Here is a 14,249-nt window from a genome sequence, read left to right as displayed (position 1 = left end):
TTGTTGGATTTAGCTAAATGAGATTTGGGTTTGGGCTCCCCCAGTGACTCAGCAGTAAAGAATCTGCCTGCAATGCAGGAGACACAGGTTCAGTCCCTAGGTCGGACTAAGTTCTGTCCCCTGGAGTAGGAAATGACAACCCGCTCTAGTATTCTTGCCTGGAGAATCCCATGGACAAAGATGCCTGGTGGGCTACAGTTCATAGGGTCACAAAGAGTTGGACACAGCTGAAGCAGCTGAGCACACACACATGCATGAGATTTGTGGTTAAGCAAACCTACTTTCCTTCTTCTCTTCCTCCTTCCCTCCCAAAGAATTGGCAAGGCTCAATGAATGAAGCTGGTCATATTCTGGGCTGTAAAGCAGTTGGATTGTCACTTCTTTCCTTCCTCCTCCCCAGGGAAAGAAACCAACACTTTACAACACCTCTATAACTAGATGACAGATCACAAAGCCCAATCTTACAAATGAGGTCTGTCTCATTTAGGGTTAATAGTCCTGCATTTAATAAGGATAGGCCACAAAGTCCCAAACCCCTGTATCTCACAACTCAAATGCTAATATGAAGAATACCCTGATTAACTCAAAGAAATATATTTTCCTGAGACCAGTGGTTTATGAAATTTATTCTCCAATTGGCTGATCTCTTGAACAGTTGTTTGTCATCATCAGATTTTGAGACCATATATCTCTTTTCAAGTGATGATTGTGCTGTAACCTCTGGCTCCATCCTCGCTTCTGGTTTGGATAGAGCAGATCTTGGCAACAAATGAAAACCACAGCTGTCTTATCAAATAGCGGCAGTTCTCGTTTTGTTTAACAGTGCTGGAAATTAGTTTTTCAGGCTCTGATCTTGACAGGTCAGCTGTCAAAAGTGGGTGTCTGTGGCCATAAATTCACTGATCCCATAAACAAAATTCTGTCTGCAAAATGCAAGAGGAAAGTCAACATAGATGCACTTATGTACAAATGAAATGGTCTGCAGCTGTATGACTAAGTGTCAGGACTTCTCCGGGTGAAAGATTTTTCTGGCTTCCCATTTATCAAGCCTATCAGCCTCATTTAGCTTTTATTATCTGAAAGTTTTTCTCCAGCTTTCTGAACTGGGAGCCCCAGGCACCCTCAGGAGGGAGGCAGAACACAGTCTCTCCTCATCTTGATGGGCTGCAAGTTTGGGAATCCACTTACAGGCTTTTATTTTATTTTTAATTTTCACTGAAGTCTTTTAAACAAAAGATTTTGTTTGAAAAGGATGTGACTTTCTGTGTTCTGATATTACATATCAGGTGCTCAGAGAGATGACCTCACTCAGAAATGATGAGGGTTTACCACTCTGATCTTAAGATTTGGGCAAGAGACTGTTTGTGGAAATAGGGAGATTCACTCAGCTTAGGGTGCTCGGCTTCAGGCTGATGTGAGGGAATAATAAACTTTCTTGCTCGACTCGAAGGATCCAGGATCCTGGAACATGGTTACTTTGATGTGTTTGAAGGCAGAATTTTGGTTTCTCTTTGAAGTATTTTTTCTTTCTTTGTCAGAGTACAGGATGCCTGAAGGCCAGGGAGAGAGAAATCTGTATTGGAAAACAATAAAATGAAAATCTTTAAGCCCTAAATACTTTCAGACAAAAGAAACAGGAATAATAATTACAGGTTGGAGGAATTTTTTTTTTCTCATGTAGTTGCACTTTGATTTAAATGACTTAGCTGTAGGATGGCTCGAGAAGTTACTAACATGATTTGGGGCTGCCCTTCTTCTTTAGTGGAGAAAGATTGCCTGTCTGCATGGAGTTGGGTCCTAGGAGGGGCCACTCCCCTGTCTCCAAACCCAACAGGTTCTTGGGCCCCACAGCATCTTGGAAATATCTTAGAATATAGGATGCTGTCCCAGAGAGCCTTGATGTGTGCCTCCTGTAGGAGATGGGCACCTCAACCATAGCTCCTTGTAGCCAGAGGACTATTATATTGAGTTCTGACTTTCACCCTGGCCTTGACCTTATGACAGATAACTTGACTCTGATTGCTTCCTTCCGCTCAGCCCTCAATCACACAAGTACATGTGACGGGATTTGGCTTCATTACCTGTGCTAGTTATTTTTGTCGAAATCTTATTTTCCTTTTTTTGTGAAAGGAAAGAAAAACCTTTTAAAAGCCTAGAAAAACATAAAAAGGTAATCATGGTTATTCATAATTCTACCACTAAGATAAATCCAAATATTGCATTTAAATATATTTCTTCCCACTTTAACCACTGCCTTTAAAAAACACACACAATTAAGGTCACATTGTACATACCTTGTTATATCCTGATCCTTTACTTTGTTATTATGGGTTTTTAACCTACTGCTTCTTTTAAAGTTTTTTATAGTTTTATTTCTTTATTTTTATTTTTGTCTGAGATGAGTCTTAGTCGCTGGGCAGGCTTTCCTCTAGTTGTGCAGAGAGGGGGCTATTTCTAGTTACAGGACTAGCTGCTCTCAGCATGTAGGATCTTCCCAGATCAGGGACTGAACCCATCCTGCAAATTCTTTACTATGGAGCCACCAGGGAAGCCCCAATTTTTAATGTATTATTTTAAAATAATTTTCTCCTTTGAGTAGCTCTTCAGCATGGTAGGCAGAAAGGCATTTTTATTCCATTTTATAGATAAGAAAGATATGATATCTATCTGTATCTGTATCTATCTATATCTATCTATCTATAGATAAGAAAATGGAATTTCAGTGAAGATAAATTTATTCAAAAATATTTATTGCCTTTTGTGATTTAGTACCATGCTATAAAATGTGCTGAGGTCACTAAGGTAAGTGGTGGAAACATACCTAGAACATAGATCTATTGGCTCCTAAATATATGGTGATTTAATATTTCCAAGTTCCCAAAATCCATGCTAGTAATAGGGAGTTGATCTTCTCGAGGAGAATGGCATTCAGGCAAGGTTAGAAACTCTGGAGATTGGAGTATGCAGGGCAAGATACAATCCAAGAGCCCGAGACTCTAGATACAGTTTATGAAGACAGGGTTTTGATCCCAGGGAATAAGGTAAAAAACCCAAATAGCACAGCAGGATCACAGACTTAGGTCCAGAGTGGAAGACCATTTCTACTGTGGCTCTGTATCAATGGTGGAGATTTGAGCTAACTATTTCATTAGTTATGAGGCCCAGACATTAAAGAATCTGCCTGTAATGCAGCAGACCCAAGTTCAATCCCTGGGTCAGGAAGATCCCCTGGAGAAGGGAATGGCAACCCACTGCAGTATTCTTGCCTGGAGAAACCCATGGACAGAGGAGCCTAGCGGGCTACAGTCCATAGAGTTGCAAAGAGTCGGACATGACTTGGTGACTAAACAACACCTTTTCTTTAGTTTTATCTCTTTGTAAGTGGAGATTTGTAGAGGTTTCCTAATAACTTAATTGAGCCAAAATAGATCTTCCCTGGTGGCTCAGATGGCAAAGAATCCTCCTGCAATGTGGGAGACCTGGGTTTGATCGCTGGGTTGGAAAATCCTCTGGAGAAGGAAATGGCACCCCACTCCAGTATTCTTGCTTGGAGAATTCCATGGACAGAGGAGACTGGTGGGCTGTAGTCAATGGGGTCTCAAAGAGTCAGACACGACTAAGGGACTAACACTGTGAGGAAATGTATGATGAAACTACACCTTAACTACAAGGGAAGCTGGGGGTGGGGTTTATGGACAGTCTCTGCACAATCTCTGTGACTTTCTTTGTGAAGCTAAAAATAATACAGTTGAGAGCTTTTCTTTTTTATTTTTTTAGAAAATTGAGGGAATTCCCTGGTGGTCCAGTGATTAGGGATCTGTGCTTCCACTACATGGGGCATGGGTTCAATAGCTGGTTGGGGGATTAAAATCCTGCTTGCCACTTGGCCAAAAGGAAAAAGAAAGAAAGAAAGAAAGAAATTGAGTAAGAGTATAATAGACCCAGTTGAAGAGAAGTGGCATTCCAGGCAGAAGGAACTGGAATGTGAAGAGGAGGGAACACCATGTGCATGAGAAAGATGAGGGACTTAGTAGAGTTGGAGTGCGCCGGAGCTGACTGTCAGGGTTGGGTCTAGATCAGAAAGGGCTTTCTTTTTGGCTGAGTTTAAAAGTGTTAGGACTTATTCTTTAGGAAATAGGAATTGATTAGGAAATTTTAATTAACATAGTCTGTGTTTGATTTTATTTAAGATAAACACCAGCACAATGGAGGAGAGCTAGAAGACTGTAATGAGATCAGTGGAAAGGCTGTTGCAATACCCTGGGGCAGAGATGCTGCTGCCCTGAGCTGGGCAGTGGGCTAGAAGCAGAGGATGGTGTGGACAAGGATGAAGAGCTGGAGCCCTTGTCACAGCTGAGCTAAAACCCTAGACAGACAGGGCCTTATCCCAAGTGCTTTTTCCTGCCTCCACTCCCATGACTGATTATAATCCCAGTGGAAAGACAGATGAAGTCTGGCTGATCAATGCCAAGCAGAGCCTCATTCCAGGTGCTCGTCCAAGCCAGAGCAGCACAGGGTAGAGATGCCTCTTCACCAGTGCCGAGGAAGCTGGGCAGCAGGTGTCAGAATTCAAGTCCTGGTGCAGAGCAGAATATCCAGTCCCTGGAACTGACATGTCATCATTGCTTCCATTGTAACTCTGTAAATCACAAGAGAGTAAAGGGGACCTTCATCATACCACTCAGTCCAGGGAATGCAACAGACCTCACAGGGTTAAGCAGCCCCAATGCCTGGGCTAAACAATTCTGGGGATGAGGTGCAGGCTGCCCAAATCCACACCATGAGTCCCCTAAGTCCAGTATCGCAGGGTCCAAAGAATGTAAGGAGTCAACACCTTGACTCTGTCTGAATTTGTCTTTTCACTTTGACCAGCATTTGCATCCAGCTGCAGGAGCTGATCCCGAGTCCCAGGGCTATTTCCTGAGACTCAATGGAGAGATAGCCACGAGGTTTCCTTTTCACTATACCAGTTTCCAGAGTGTGACATCTTTGATATCTTTGCAGAGGGCTTAGGATAGATTTTAACTTTGCTCTTCACTGAAATTCCCCACAATTGAGTTAGTGATGGCTGTGGGGAGATCCTCAGAGTATATGATGGGCATGCTCTAACTAAACGATCCTCATCACTGCCAGGCATCCTATTATTTAGGGTGAAGTGGGTCTTAGCTGGTTTCACATCCAAAGTGACAGCAGGAATTTCTATGTTCCTTTAAACTGGTTCTAGGATCACATAGCTCATTCTGATGTCTCTGCTGTAGGCCTCAGTATTCTAGTATCTTCCAAACAGAGCGGCCCCACAGATTCTGAAACTGTGGCCTCATAGTCAAGGTTAAGTGTGCCCTAAACTTGCTGAAGATATCAGGGCTATGAGAAATGCTGGGAGAGTAGATGTGTCTTTAAGTGATGCTATTGGTGCCTCCTTTAGGGCACCTGGTGACACTTTTCCGCAGAGGGGTAATACTTTTTGCTCAGCCCAACTCGGGCTCTTGTGGGTTTTCTCTGATGAAGGGTAAGATGCTCTCTATGACAATCTAAATTTTAACCCCTTGCTACTGAACTGATGGTCCATGGATCAGCAGCAGCAGCACCTGGGAGCTTGTTAGATAGGAATAATCTCAGGTCCCAGGATCAGGGTGATTTGTCTGCATATTACAGTTTGAAGATCACTGCTTTCATCTATAGCAGTGGTTCACAATCCAGGCTGTGCCTTAAAATCTTTTGGGAGCTAAATGATCCATATCCAATCCACTACTGACCAATTGAATCAGAATCTCTATGGGTAGGACCCAGGCTTTAGGATGTTTTAAAAGGCCTCTTAAGAGATTCTAATGTGCAGCTAAGTCAGAGCCCCAGTGAACTGGAAGAGTAGAGGTTTTCAATCAGGATCACTGGGAAAACATTAACCTTTCTCATGCCCAAGCAATAAGATCCTGGTTATGTTGGCTCTAGATGGGGCCACTATCTATACTTTTTTACATCTCACCAATTAATGATTGAAAATCACTGATCAGACAAAGGGTTTATCATTGTTGCTCAGGCCCTGCAGGGATGCAGGGAAGAGAGGAAGTCTCTAGGGCATCTGTGTCTGTAAGTGTTTCTGAGCCAGGATAGCATCTCCTTGACCATCTTAAGGTGCTTGACAGAGATGGGATGCATCTATTAGATCCTGCAGGCTTGGGAGGATGTGGCAGACCCAAGGCATGTGTATTCTTGACTTCTGTCTATCTATCGGAGAAAATTATGAAGTTTGCACTGCATAAGACAGTGAGCTCTTGGTCCTGCTTGCAGTTGGCATCAGGGTGCGACACAAGCTGTAAACCTGGGTCTTTGTTACTTGTTTCACTGTTAAACTTCATTCATTTTGCCCTGGTGAAACAACTGATCTCAAGGACCACTGGCCTGGGCAAGTCAAAGGAGCATTTAAGAAAGAGGGTGCTTTGTGGGAGGCACGATGTTATGGCCTCAGTGGGTGGACAGAATAAAATTGGACATAAATGTTTATTCTGTAAACAAATTCCTACAAATTGATTTCATTTCAAGCATGTGTTAAGTCTTCAAGATCCAGGTGAGCTGATGGAGGAGGTAGAGCTCTATCTGTCACACCTTTATTTTTTCCAAGGTTATAAGATGGCTCTGGGTCTCTGGGAAACTTCTAGGGCTGCTGCCTATGTAGCTGTCTGACTCAGGAGCCCATTTCAGCAGTTGATTCCTAAGGTCTGCACAGGTGCCTGTCTGTCCCTTACATTCTCTTTTTCCTTCACAGCTGGCGACGTGGGACTCAGAGAAGGGGCTGAATGGAAGTCTGCAGGAGAGGCCCATGGGCAGCCGCCTCCAAGGACTGACTCTCAAAGTGGTGACTGTCTTGGTAGGATCCTGGGCATATGGGGGAGGTCTGTCATTCCAGCTTTGAGTCAGGGGCTTCTCTCTGTTTGGCTTAATGCTGAGTTTGGAGACAAGGAGATCTTAAGTAGTGGCTTGAGTTTTCATAGGCTTTTCACTCAAAGAATTTTGTGAAGAGTGAAGGAAGAGTAAGATTGGAGATTCTGCTCCAGGGCCTCTGAGACCCTCCATGGCAGGTCACTGGGCTGCTCTAGCGAAGGGACCACTCATCCATAACTAGGGCTGAACCCCAGAGTGGGGATAACAGCTCTACTTGTTTTTGGATGTAGGATCTTGACCTACTGTTGTCCTTAGGATATTTTTTGCTGCTAGCTAGAGTCCCCAGAAAGATGTTGGGAAGACATCCTTCTAGAATCCAACACCATTGATAGACCCATGTGCCACAAAGTTTACAATGAAGGCCATTTGGTGCAATTTCTCTGCATGGTTGTCCTGGAACCACAGACTTTTACATCTTTCAGTTACCTTAGAAGCATCTTCCTTCTCATTTCTTTCTTCAACTTTTTAGAGCTGGAGGAGACATTTTAGATTTATCTCTTATTAGCTGGGAAGACAGACACTGACATTCCTGCAGTCCCCATATGCACACCATGAATAAGCATTGTACCTTATCCCCCCGCAACCAAATTAAATTAGTGAAATGTAGTCTCTGGGGCTGTTGCCATAAGTCCCCTTCTTTTTCAGTTTCACAGGATTATGATGGGGAAGGCTGAGGTATTTTCCAGATGACCATAAAGGAGCACATGTGACATGGCACAAAATGTGTTAATGCACTCATGGCCTGACTTTGGACTTTTGGACAGTGAGGTTTAATCTGCCGTGTGGTGTGACCTTGTCTTGTGACTCGGCATCCATTTTTCTAGTTCAGTCTGATAGATGTAATAGTCTTCTCTCAACCCAGTTCACAGACCTCTGTTGTCATTTATTATCCCAGATGAGAGGTATTCACATTTCTTATGTGTGTCCTAAAGAATTGCAGCATTTCCAAAGGACAGAGTCCTGAATGTCACAAATGAAGGCATGAAAACAAGCCATGTTATCCTAGGAGCATGGGATGCTGAGCTGAGTCTGAAATGACAGAGGACAAATAAATCTGTTCCTCCATCAGTCTGCTGGTTGGAGGGATTTTCCCATGCACTGTATCCTGAGTGTCCATAAACCACTTTAGAAAAGGTCAGAGAGGTTCGGACTCCAGGCCTAAATTGGGTAAATACAGCGCATGTGTCCACAAACATTCTGAAATTATGGTTCATCAGGTTGGTCTCTCCAATAAGACCCTGGAAAGATGTGTGTTAATGAACTGGTGATTTAGTTGAAAAATGTTCATTCTGTTGTCCTCAGGAAGAGCCTTTTGTGATGGTGGCTGAAAACATTCTTGGACAGCCCAAGCGCTACAAAGGGTTCTCCATCGATGTCCTGGATGCACTGGCCAAGGCTCTGGGCTTCAAATACGAGATTTACCAGGCCCCCGATGGCAGGTACGGTCACCAGCTCCATAACACCTCCTGGAACGGGATGATCGGGGAGCTCATCAGCAAGGTAGGTCCCAAAAGCAGATCCATGGGGAGGGGCCCCCTAGTCTGCCTCTGGGGTGATGTCTTAATTGGACCCATTATGAAGTTGGAACCTCAGGACCAGCTAGACAGATCACAGTTACCCTTCTCCACACAATAAGGATCTCTTTTCCTCCACACTCACCCTCCTCCCTGCTGTACTCATTCTTACTTTTATTTTCTAATTCCCAGGCACTCTGGGTTTTCCTTCTATGTCCATTGCTATCATTCCTTTGAAACACCCATTGTGCCTGTTCTATAATCCACTCTTCATGAAATCTACCCCCACATTTGAGCTGCAATAGGACCCAGTTTTCATGGGGACAGGGGTAGGGGAGACTGGTGCATGCTTATTCTCTTCTTCATGGCCCACAGAAGTGGGTGGGTGTGTCTGGTGTGTGTCCACATGCATGTATGCGTGTGAATGAGTGTATAGGTGTGTCTGCATTGCTATGGATAAGTAAAATTGCATTCCCCAGTGCCTCAGATTAATTTCAAATCTTTATTCTTCCTCTTTCCTGTGGAACCTAGGTCCCCATGGCATGAGGCCAATTCACTGTGTCCCCATCCTTTCCCCTGCCATCCTGTGACCTCTAGGTTATTTACTGACAGCCGTTTACATTGGTGGATCTGCTCAAGCCCTCCCTCACCATCAATCTTGACATTTCTGACATCCCTACAGATAACCCTGGGCTTCCAGTGCTTTGACCATTCATCTCTAGTGACCTTGGAGTACCTGTCCCCGTGCATCCTGTTAGCATCTTACATGTTGCTGTCACTGTCCCACTCCATGACTACAACCTGTCATCCTTCTGACTCTGGCATTTTATCTTAAAACACAAGTCCTTTTCTTTATAAACCCATAAAGGCAGACAGGATACCTGTGTTCTCTCCAGTTTCTCCTAAGCTGTCATTTTTTTTCCAGTAGCATGCGTTCTAATCCTGTTAATGACAAGAAATTGCTCATTAAATCAACTTAATATAAAAAAGAAAGGGAAAACAAAAGCCAAACCTATAACAACTTTATTTTGGAATAATTTATATATAATCCGTACCCATTTCAGATGTATCATTCATGATTTCTAGGAAATTTAGTGAACTGTGCAACCATTATCATGTCTTAATTTTGCAATACTTCCATCACCCCAATGAGATTCGTCATACTCATTTACAATTAATCCCATTCCAACCCCAGCCCTAGGCAACCCTTAATCTCCTTTCTAAGTCTATAGATTTGCTTTTGCAAATATGTACTATAAAGCAGTCATACCATTCCAGTCTTTTGTGTCTGACACTTTTCACTTGGCACATGTGTTTGAGGTTCATTCTTTAAGATTTCTGTGTCTTTCTGGTATGGCATCCTTTCCCACCAGGCGTGCCCTCTGTGGTTGTCCAGATAAACTCCTGTTCCCTTCATCTTATGTGATTCTCCTAAATTATTCTTGATTTCTTGTTACCTTGAAACTCTGACTTGGTTCTATTACCTACCTTCTGACTCTGACATCCAGGTTGCTGTATGCAGTTAAAAGAGAAAACCACAAATTTGTCCAGATGGATGCATAAACAATGTGTGGCCTTCCACCTCAGCTGGGCCTTCAGGACAACCCCAGTTCATTAACATGGCCTTTACTGGGTCCCTTGGCAATATTCCTTAGAAACTGTTGCAAAATTTTATCTTTTTCCTCAAGCAATCTAATAATCTCCTATCTTAAACTAGTAAAAAGAAGTGCTCCTCTATTAAGGAAAGAAATGAAGGCATCTGAACATGAGATTCTACTTCAACTTCCTATAAAGATCACATCTGCAGACATGTGCTCTCACCCTCAGTTTCAGAGTGGAGAGTGTTTTTCCTCCTATTACAGCACACCCCTCACTGGTGTCACCAGTCACCTCCCTTGTGTCTTCTCTGGACCTGGTTTCATACATTAGTTTCCCTCCATCCTGTGTTGTTAACCAATCTGATCCCCTAGATTTCCTTCTCAGTCCTTAAATATTCTCCAAGCATAAACAAAACAAACCAACCAACCAACAATAACAACAAAAAACCTCCCTGGATCTTGGGTTTCTGAGAAGAGAAGCAAGAACAAGAAATGCACATGTGGCAAGTTTGAGAGCTCACATGGTCACCTCCAACATTTTTTCTCTTTATTCTAGGTATGTTGTTGGATTTCAGTTTGGCAATCAGTGTATCTGCCCCTCCAGCCTGCGTATTGGACCTGATAAAATTCTTCTATGTAGTTTTCCCCAGTTTGAATATGTAGTTTGGATAAGCTGTCACAACTGGTCATTCTGAAATAAACCTAGTTCTGACAGTGCCTCCTACTTAGAGAGCCAAGATAGAGATGATCACTGTACAATTTTAATGCTCTTATGCCAGCATCAACTCAGGCGTAAGGATCTTAGTCTCCACCAGTCTTGGCAGCTTTAACCTCACAATCTAGTTTCATCTTAATGGGGTCTTTGTCTATTTTTAAATTAAGCTCATCTTGGAAAGCAAAAATCTTTGAAAGTACTTTTGAGGTCACAGCAGAGGATGCCTTGGGGGCCCCTTCACTGCATGGCTTTACTAAAGGAAGAATCAACCATATGTCTGAGAAACCATGATTTAAGGGAAGTGGAAGAAGGAAGATGATCCCTTTTTTCTTGGAATATGCTACTCTCTGGCATAGAGCCTGCATATAAAGCAACCTAGGACTGATACTCTAATGAGATTCAAGGTAGTTGTACACTCTCCATATAACTTCAAAAGTATTTTAGAGAAGAGATATATCTGTGTGGGCTGATGGAGTTTGGAGAAGTTTGATAGAATAATGGGAGTGTCCCTGTGGTCTTGAAGTCTAGGAAGGATGAAGACAAGTCCAGAAGACAGAAGACAGGGTGGGGAGAAGGGTGGGCAGTAAGATGGAAATACCAGTAAAAGAAAAGAGATAGTTCACTGAGGGAATCATTAAGAAAATGAAAAAAACCTACAATTCACGCAGAAATGAAAATGGTGATAGACTCCTCCAGAAGTGGTTTCCAAGAGTTTTTAGGGTTTGGGGGAGACATTTGTAAGGTGAAGGTAGTAATGGCAGGCAACCTGGGGCTGGATTTTCCCTACAGTGTTCAAAGTCATGAGGTGTCAACACTCGAAGCCTTTTCCTCTGAACTGAACAACCCCAAGGGCAGTGGACAGGCCTTGGGCGAATTTAGAACCCAGCAGTAATGGGAGGACTGCCTTCTGACCAGATGGGTTTGCCTTTCAGAGAGCAGATCTGGCCATCTCCGCCATCACCATCACCCCGGAGAGGGAGAGCGTTGTGGACTTCAGCAAGCGGTACATGGACTACTCGGTGGGAATCCTCATCAAGAAGCCCGAGGAGAAAATCAGCATCTTCTCCCTCTTTGCTCCATTTGACTTTGCCGTGTGGGCTTGCATTGCGGCAGCCATCCCCGTGGTTGGTGTGCTGATATTCGTGTTGAACCGGATACAGGCCGTGAGAGCTCAGAGTGCAGCCCAGCCCCGGCCATCCGCTTCCGCCACCTTGCACAGCGCCATCTGGATTGTCTACGGAGCCTTCGTACAACAAGGTACCTTCCCGGTTCCTCCATGATGGAGTAACCCCAAGGTCCTGGAAGGACTTGTCCAATGACAACATTCTTAGATTCATGTTCCCAAAGTCATTTTAAATGCAATTTTATTTAACTTCTAAGATGGTCCTAATATCATGCTGTACTCCAAGTATTATCAGATAGAAAGTAAAATGAAATGATAAAAAAAAAAAGAACTTTGAGCCCTGATTTTCCTCTTTAGATAAAATTAACTTCTAGTCCTGCTTTGCACTTTCCTCCCCTCCCACATTAGATTGATTGTTATGCAGACGTGGTTGTCAAATGAAGCTATCTTGCTTAAATGTGAAGTTGACATGGGCTAAAAAATCACAATTGTTTTGCAGTCATCTCAGCAATACTCCAGCCATTCTTGAGATTCAGTCTCCTATCTCAGAGAAATCTAGATAGCACTTGGGGAGTTAGAGTTTTGATGGGAAACCGCAAATTGCAAAGTTCCTAATGTGAGTCCTGGACTTATCTGCACCATAGCAAACTATGTATTATCTGCTTGAGAGGTTATATAATAATAGTCAGCAAGGAGCTTTCTTTTGCTACCACCTGAGACACCGAGGAGGAATGATTGACCTCAAAGAGGCAGCTTCGGACTATAAGTCATATACAATGATTTCTGAAAATCATAGAAAAAAGTCATCTATTGAGGGCCGAATATTAATAAAAGTGATATGGTACATCTCATTTCTGAGGCTTAAAAGAAAGCTAGAGAACCCTCTAGGTAGAAGATAATTTTACATTTACAGAATTCCTGAGACTGTTTCATGTGAATTTAAAATGGATAGGGACCTTACCTAGGGTTGCAACCCTGGAAATTCTTGACAGTAGGAGAATCTTCTAAGGGGAAGAGTTTAATATTCAGAACTCTACTGTTGGCATTTTCAAAAACATCCTATCAGTAAAAATTCCAAGCCTAACTTTTCTGTATTTTGTGGTCCTCCACCCCTTTCTGAGATTGGTGGCCCTAGGATTTTATTTCCAGAACTGTCAGAGTCCACCATAACCAGCTGGCAGTCACTTTCTTGATCCTCAGCTCATGACCAGGGGTGGTTCCCAATGCCTGGCTGCAGGGCAGAGAATTTATGGGGATAGGAGTGAGAGCAGAAACCCCGGACCAATCCCCTTTGCCTGTCTCCTACAGGCGGAGAATCCTCAGTGAACTCCATGGCCATGAGAATTGTGATGGGCAGCTGGTGGCTCTTCACTCTTATCGTGTGTTCCTCCTACACAGCCAATCTCGCCGCCTTCCTCACAGTGTCCAGGATGGACAACCCCATAAGGTAAGGTCCATTACTCCTTCCAGAAGACTGTAAAGAGAGGATGCAAACCTGGCCACGGTGGCCTGGTGTCATGGAGGCAGAGAAGGACTTAGATTCCGGATCTGCAGTTTGATGGTAGTAATCGTTAATGCATGAGGAACTTCACTCCTGTTGTATTTTATTTTATGTACAATTAAATACATGCATAAATTCACTGACTAGTATTTCTTTGAACGTTTAAATTCTACTTGTAACTAATAAGTCAAAAAATTAAAAATCAGCAAATCAAATGTCCTCAGACATTTCAATTTTGATTACAAACTTATTTAATCAAAATTTTCTAAACATTTAATTAAAACCACAAATCTAATATATTTCTCCAATTCTCCAGTCTTCAAACATCTAAAAAAATATTTTTTAAAGCATGCCAATTATTGTAGTGATTAGAAAATGTATTTCACTTACAGTTATAAAATTGTAAAATTATTGAAACCAAGAACTAAAACTTTTCATTTTAACCAAAATGTTAAAAATAGGGCATAAAAGAATTAGTTCAACACAGTGAAATAACTCAGAAATGCCTTTGCTTTATAATCAGATTCTCACATACTGTGTGAATTACAAAAGAACTTGGGTAAAGTGAACGTCTGTTGTCTCTGTGGTTTCTGAACTGACCAGTGGCACAGATTTAGTCCACACTTCTTTGGGTGCAATATCAACCTCAATATCACCTCTTTTTTGATCCCTGATTATGCTTTTCTGTGTCTCTGCCTTTGGTAATTTCTCCTTTAATTCATCATACTTAACTATCATTATATCAATTCTTTTGATCCACGATCCTAGTCAAGTCATCCATACTCAACCAGTTTCTGTAGCTCCCAACTGCCTATTTGAAAGAGGAGAGATTCCTTGATTAGGATTAAAAATTCAGAAT

The 14,249-nt window shown here is 42.6% G+C and overlaps 1 protein-coding gene across 2 annotated transcripts in view; it reads left to right on the top strand.

Moving 5' to 3' along the window:
• Positions 1-14,249, top strand: part of GRID1 (glutamate ionotropic receptor delta type subunit 1) — a 665,624-nt gene that overhangs the window by 539,935 nt on the left and 111,440 nt on the right. For both annotated transcript variants that reach the window (XM_020915026.2, XM_070470959.1), the window contains exons 9-12: positions 6,764-6,865; positions 8,242-8,439; positions 11,699-12,023; positions 13,198-13,336. In XM_020915026.2, coding sequence (XP_020770685.2) covers positions 6,764-6,865; positions 8,242-8,439; positions 11,699-12,023; positions 13,198-13,336 — 764 coding nt within the window. The remainder of the gene's footprint in view (positions 1-6,763; positions 6,866-8,241; positions 8,440-11,698; positions 12,024-13,197; positions 13,337-14,249) is intronic.

The sequence above is a fragment of the Odocoileus virginianus genome, chromosome 7 (genome assembly GCF_023699985.2).
Source record: "Odocoileus virginianus isolate 20LAN1187 ecotype Illinois chromosome 7, Ovbor_1.2, whole genome shotgun sequence".
NCBI classification, from domain to species: Eukaryota; Metazoa; Chordata; class Mammalia; order Artiodactyla; family Cervidae; genus Odocoileus; species Odocoileus virginianus.
The sequence above is the reverse complement of the archived record's forward strand: the minus strand, read 5'-3'. Positions and strand labels throughout refer to the sequence as shown.